This window comes from Octopus bimaculoides, chromosome 2, assembly GCF_046866305.1.
Source record: "Octopus bimaculoides isolate indiv1 chromosome 2, ASM4686630v1, whole genome shotgun sequence".
Classification (NCBI taxonomy): domain Eukaryota; kingdom Metazoa; phylum Mollusca; class Cephalopoda; order Octopoda; family Octopodidae; genus Octopus; species Octopus bimaculoides.
The window spans coordinates 35,641,099-35,648,561 of record NC_142929.1 but is presented as its reverse complement, the minus strand read 5'-3'; the positions used below and the strand labels follow the sequence as shown (position 1 = coordinate 35,648,561).

Sequence of the window (7,463 nt, the reverse complement as noted above, 5' to 3'; positions counted from 1 at the left end):
CGATAGCGATGAGTCATGTCTACCAATTGAATAACTACTATCTGGTACTATTCTCCTTCTAGTAGAGGCTGTACTCATATTGATCCTCTCGCTATATGAGCTACTTATCTCAACTACTGCTACTGTAACTTCTGCTGTCGTTGTTGCTGTTGTTGTTATGACCGTCAATGGCTGTTGTGGTCGGAGTTGTACTAAAAACAAAGAAAGAAACAAACAAACAAAAAAGCAAATAGCAGTGCATGGGAAAAGTAAGAATGTATATGATACAAGTACAGACAAGAAAATTACACCAATATCTTATTCGATTTGTGGTCGCCTTATTATTGCTATAATGGCATGAAAATATCGATTATTTCCAGATTTGATTTGACACAATTTTGACAAATATTTGACAAATCTTAACAGTATTTACTTGTACTTTATTATCATTATTATTGATAATTTACTTGGTTGTTGCTTTGTTTTATACGGGTTGCTCCACGCTTCACCCAGAAACCTCTAGTAATAGCAAATTGAACCTTTTACTATGGGTGTTATTTATGATTAGCAACGATGTATTGTAGGAGAAGGAGACCAGAATCTGAGAACTAAGATTCTTTTCAAATTTGTAATATTTCAGTTTTGAAAGAGTTTTAATAGAATCAGGTATTTTCAGTTTTGACAATGTCTTTCTTAGACGGTGGGTTATACCCACGAGAACAGCTTTTTGTAGTTCTGATACTTTGTGTTTTCCTGGTATTTGGTCATAGTGTTAAGAGCGCTATTTGATATTGTCCCCAAAGTTTTGATAAACATAGGTGCAGTTGTTCTTAGATGCCAAAGTTTTGAGACCTCTATTTCAAGGCCCTTGTATCTGCTTAACTTTTCAAATGCTTTTACAGAAGTGTTGTAGTCAGCTGGGATTGACATATCTATGATCAGGCATGTTTTGTGAACGATATTTTTTACCGCAATATCTTGACTATTGGTCTGAAGAGATCGATCAGTGTTTGAATACTAAGGTCCCAATGAACGGTGATGTTTTTTCTGTTACTCTGGCAGATTTATGTTCTCATCAGTTATTCTCATACTGCCTAGTATTGCATCAAGGCATTTATTATTGTTGTTGTTATTATTATTATTATTATTATCATCATTATTATTATTATTATTATTATTATTATTATTATTATTATTATTATTATTATTATTAGCTTGTCTTCTTTCAATTTTGTTTCCATTTTTTGCCGAGTTACTTCTCAACGCCTAGGGTAAAAATAATCTCACTGTATATATTGATAGGCCATTAAAAGATGATTCCAAGTGCTCCTACAACCACTAGTATTGTAACCGTCTTAATATACCAAATTTTTTCGATTTCAATGAGGAAATCTTTATACTTTCTGAGCCTGCCAACTTTTTTTTTGCAGATATGAACACAAGGAACGATCGTGTCAATCAATAAACAGGCTTTATTGTTTTGGTCTTTCACAAAAATATCCGGTTTATTAGCTTTAATGCTTCAATCTATGTGTACTGGAAAGTCCCATAAAATCTTCTCCCTCAGTTACAGCTTCAGGGTGGTGATTATACTATTTGTGAAGTTTTGATTTTAAAATGCCAACATATTAACCAGTATAGATATTGACAAAACTTTACGTCCAGAGATTAGTGGTTCACTGTTTGAATCTTATCGTTGCAGAATCGGCACTTTGGGTCTACTCCATTTTTCATCACATTGACTTGGTAGTTCAGGGTCAATAAACTTTGATCTGGAGTAGCTAAGATGAACCCTTCACTCCCTGCCTTTCGTCCTGAGCTCCACATCCGCTGATGGATGTGCTTCTGTTTTACATCAGCTTGTTTGCTATGCGCCACATATTTGCCATACAGGGGTTTCTGCTCCCACCTATCAGCTAATTGTTCATGTGCTTTTTTTCTTTGCTTTGATTTCACCTTCTTTGCAACAACAGTTGCCGCACTTCCCTCAGGTTGTTCAGCCTATTGTGTTTGCAAGTGAAAGACGCTGTTTTTGAGCGAAGGTTGATGAAGAATTTTTTTGCCTTGAAGAAAGTAATTTTGGCTTTTGTCGTACCATTTTATTAAACCAATCAGCATGCTCTAAGGCAAATTGGCTTAGTGAAATTTTCACCCTTTCAGAGAGGATTTTAGAATATTTTAATAGAGAAGTTACATATTAAGAAACACAATATGCTTTGCAAATCCAGTGGGTATTTAGCGTTTCCAACAAGCTCCACAATTATTTATTTCCCACTTTTATCTGTTAATAGAGTGTATATGATCATCAATAGCAATATCAACTACTATAACAATAATAAAACGGACAAAAACGACACAAATGGAAAGACATGTGAAAGCAACATTTCCACTACTACTACTGCGACCGCCGATACGATCAAAACAACAACAAGAATAAGAATCAACAACAACATCAAAAATGAGCATTAAAACAATAACAACAAAAAATAGAAAGAAGAAAAACCCAGTTATCGATTCAGCACACTTAAAATTCCATCTCCATCCCCTTCCCCAACACAAATAAAAATCAAGACATCACAATTAACAAATCCAAAGTAATGCAAATCGTGAATGTCATGCGACAGGAGGATGTAATTAAGTTAACGTCTCAAGAATTAAGAAATATTAAAAACCACGTTAGGTCTGGCTGAAACATAAAATTAAACATTTCAGGTTCCTGAAAATAGGAAACTAATCTCAAAACTGTAACTTCTAGAACAAGAAGTACAAAACCCGGAAAATAGAACAAGTGACATAGCCGCAAATAGAAAAATGACTCAGAGCTATCTGGGGTGCCAAAACTTACGTCGCTCGGAGGTGAAAATACGGCACGGTTTAGGTGAGATTGCCGATAGAGGATGATGCCAGAAAACACTCTACAACAATATTAAAGGACGATGAATCAGTATTTATATACCACTCTACTTTGAACGTTGGGAAGTGAGAATAAAAATGTGTCAATGAATCCCGAGAAGTAAACATCTGTTGGTTGGTGGCAGTGATTCTCTTCAACATAGAGGACAAGAAGCAAAATTAGGGAGGCTAAGGCCTGGAGGTGTTGATTCAAACGGATTAAGAAAGTATAGGATCTATCCCGAACCTAATCAACTTGTCAGGCTGTACGAAACTGTATATGGCCACAGAGGACAGAAAGTGGTCACACATGTGTGGTGACAAAATCCATCTCAAGGCCTTGTGTTCACAGCAAAAAAGAAGTAAAGAAAGATCCTCCTTTTTATCTATATCATCACTGCAACAGCAAAACACAAACAGCAGAGTGTAGCCATAATAGCTACAATGACAGCAATTGTAGCCGCATAATCAGAAGTAACACCCACCGCAGCAGCAGTAACAGCAGCTGCAGTGGCAGCAACAACAGCAACAGTAACAACAACATAGACTACACCGACAGTGGAAACAAAATTAAGAAAGCCAACAAAAGAAACACTGCGCTCAGGAAACAGTATATCGCCACCAACAACGGCAACTGAAAGTCCCCAAATAATATCAAACCTAAAACAGAAACTGAATGCTGCCTAAGATATGGCCCTCCCTAGACATGTTTGGTGAAGATGGTGGAAAAGAAAGGAAATGGCAACAAGAAAAAAAAAGAAGAAAAAAGAAAAAGAGAAAAATCACGTTGAAAAAAGATAAGCGGTGCAAACAGGTGATAGAAACATCTTCCAAAAACACAGTAATATCTCCCCTCCTCCTCCTCCAACAACAACAACAACAACATCACCATCACACATCATCACAGTCATCACCACTACAGAGATAACAGTCATCATAAACACTAGCAAAACTCATTATATACTTAAACCAAGAACAACTACTAAGAAACTTTATAAATTACATTGCCAAAAATATAAACAACATAGAATAAATGAAACACCTACATCAACACAAACATTTCTCGGAATGATTTCATCACACCAGCAAACAATAGCACCAACATACATAAAAAAAAGCATACAAACCACTGAAAACATACACAACTTTATAAGAAAACAAATACCCTGACAGAGTTGGAGAATTTTAATGGTTATATAAAAACTTTATAAGGAACTGCTCGTGGAAACACCCACAACCAGCCGGAGTGACGAAACACATATATTCTCACAGGAATAAGGTAGGCGATCATTTTTCGTCGCAAGTGGCTTGAAGGATCACCTTGCAAGCAAGGCCACTTATTTAACGACATCATGTGACTAGATATAGATGTGGTGACCATCAACGAGGCCAGAATTTCCAATCCATATGCCTGCATTGCCCTTTCTCAGTGGGTATGAGATCTACTTGTCTCCGAGTCGATCGGGGTTGGGAAGCGAAGCTGCAATGTTACTTCGAATGGGTCTGCATCTCATGACCTAGAAGAAAAGTTGATGGATGCTCCTGCATGAAAGCAGTTGCAAAGGGGTGCTTTCAAACATTGAAATTTGTCAACACATCGGAAACGGAAAATGTTTTACTGTATTTTATCCACTTGTTTACTTTCTAAATTCAAATACCGCTGATGTCATCTTGGTCTTTCATCCTTTCGGTATCGATAAAATAAAGTAGCAGTCAAGTACTTAGGTTGCTGGTATCGATTGGCCTGAAATATACTAGTCTTTGCCTAAATTAGAAACTATTAGGATAACATGTTCCGCTATTTCATGGAATTGGTGTTGTGTCCGCTTTAATTATGCTTCCTCTCACTCCATGATTTGTCGTTTAAACTGAAAAGCAATTTGTCCTTTCTCTGTCATTTTTCCCCCGCTCATTATTATCATATTTTCATTCCAACATTTTATCAGTTTATATAATGTTTCAATAGAAAGGTATTTGATTTTGCTGTTTTACATTAGAACCATTGCTTGTATTCATTTAAAGAATAATGGAGGATATACTCGTTCATCTCATAAGCACTGACATTTGTCAAATGAAGGCTCGCAGTCTAGTGGTTAAGAGTGTTTGTTTCATGGTACCAAAACTGTGAGTTCAATTCTTGGGACAACTGGAACTTTGTTTCCTCGAGCAAAGCACTTCTTTTTCCGTTTCCCTAGCCTACTCTGATGTAATGTCTACCAGTCAAGTACCGGTGCAGCCTCAATTCTTTCTCTCCTGCTGGCACATTCTGGCTGACCTACTGCGTCTAGCCAGGATGATAGGGTTGTAAAGGTGTCTATATCTGCTCACGACTACATAGAAATCTAAAGCATTAGCGAAAGCATCATACAACCTAGCCATGGTCGCTCGCTAGTGATGGCTGGCTGTACTTTTCTTAATAATCGTACTTAAAAAGAAATGAAGTGTTCTACAATACTGTACTTGAAATTAGATTTTCAATGTATCTGCATTTCGATTTAATAGTTTCTTTATTAAATTCTGCGTGAATAAAAATAAGAAATAACAACAAAATAACATCAAAAAACACTCGCTAAATGAATGCCTAGCTCTTCGTAACACTCACTGGAATATTTGTAGGGTTTAGAATACCATATTCATATATAATTTAGACCTTCTAATTTGCATAAGCAATGAAAGTGTATAGAATCAGTTGATATCTTCGTGCCTAGTAAATTAACTTACCAATTATCTTTTGAAATAATAATAATAATAATAATGATAATAATAATAATAATAATAATAATAATAATAATAATAATTATTATTATTATCATTATTATTATTATTATTACTATTCCAAATTTTTGCCACAAGGGCAGCCTGGGAGAGGTGGGGATGAGTCGATTACATCAACCCCAGTGTTTCACTGGTACTTAATTTATCGATCCCGAAAAGATGGAAGGCAAAGTCGACCCAACCTTGACCCAATGAGGTATGTATTGTTCTTTCCATATGGAGAGCCAGGATGGTAACCACATATGATTGGTAATAAAAATAGAGCAAACTCAAAGCAAAATGTTATAATGCTCCAACATAAAGTATCTTTTACAGCAGTTAGAGATGGTGAATTCAACCCAGTTATCCATGGAGGCAAGCTCTTCGAGCAATGGGCAGTAGACTCTTACCTCCAAGTCGAAGGTAACAATATAAATTTTGTGAAGAACCATCAACACAGATTAAAAGTAGAACAATACTGATCATTTGCGGAATGCGAGTACATGGGCTATGCTACAGAGATTTGCATCTTCCAGTCCTAGCTGCAGCAGCCTTTCATGAAGTAACTGCTGAAAATGACAAGGTTGAAGGAGTTGATATTCAGCGGCGCATTGCATCCTTCACTGAGGCTCAGCGCCAGGTCTATGAACACATTATTGCATCCATAAATGACGACGAAAGACAGAGTAGATTCTTTTTCCGCGATGGCCCTGGAGGTACGGGAAAGACCTACCTGTACAATACATTGATAGCTTCTCTAAGAAAGCAAAACAAGTGTGTCCTTTCCTATGTTACTACAGGCATAGCTGCTGATTTGCTCATTGGTGGAAGGACAGTTCACAGTGGATTCAAGCTACCCGTCCCGTCCCATTGCATGATAGTTCCACCTTTCACATGAGAATCCCTTCAGAGTCATCTGAAAAATTAAAGCAGGATCATCTTTTGATTATTGATGAAGCATCGATGTTATCGATGGGAGCCATTGATCTGCTGCTGAGGCAAATAATGAATTCGCCCAGACCATTCGGTGGAAAAGTGCTGCTACTTGGCAGAGACTTCAGACAAACTGCACCTGTCGTCCCAAGAGGATCTAATGCAGCGATAACTGAGTCCTCTATTAAGCAATCTCCTCTCTGGTATTTCGTTACAAAACTCAGTTTGACAGAAAATATGCGCATAGCTGGACAAGCTGACTTCAAGAAGTGGCTCTTAGAAGTTGAAAATGGAAACCTCTCCAACAATGAAGAGCTGGAAGAAAACCTCAGAGAAATTCCCCAAAACATGGAGTTTACAAATAACATTGTTAGAGAAGTTTTGGGGGAAGAATTATTACTAGACAATGATGAAGCAGTTGAAAGAGTGTCACCGACAATTATTTTGACACCTAAAAACAAAAATTGTCTTCACATAAACACTGACATAATGTCATTATTGCCTGGTGAGGCAACAATCTGCAGATGCGTTGACACAATTTTTGAAGAAAATGACGAAGCTGTTATACATTATCCAGTGGGGTTTTTAAAATTCACTGACGCTTTATGCCACCTCATATACTGATCTTGAAGAAGCATTCGATAGTCATGTTGCTCAATGGGACCCGGATCTTAGTGCTGTCCATCAAAGATTTCTTCATTCATAGAAAAATATTTAGTGGAAGTAAGAGAAGAGAGGTGACCTTTATTCCAAGCATCAACCTCTGTCCCAGTGAGACAACTCTTCCCTTTAGTATGAGTAGACGACAGTTTCCTGTTGTCCCAGCATTTGCGATAACTATAAACAAATCACAAGGGCAGAGCTTCAATAATGTTGGCATCATCCTACCATCACCAATATTCAGC

General features: G+C 37.0%; 1 protein-coding gene across 1 annotated transcript; it reads left to right on the top strand.

Annotated features, from left to right (window-relative positions):
* The first annotated feature begins 6,519 nt into the window (after positions 1–6,519).
* On the top strand, positions 6,520–7,182 carry LOC149137028 (uncharacterized). The gene has a single exon (XM_089338183.1). The coding sequence runs from the start codon at positions 6,520–6,522 to the stop codon at positions 7,180–7,182; it is 663 nt and encodes a 220-aa protein (XP_089194309.1).
* Positions 7,183–7,463: the final 281 nt, after the last annotated feature.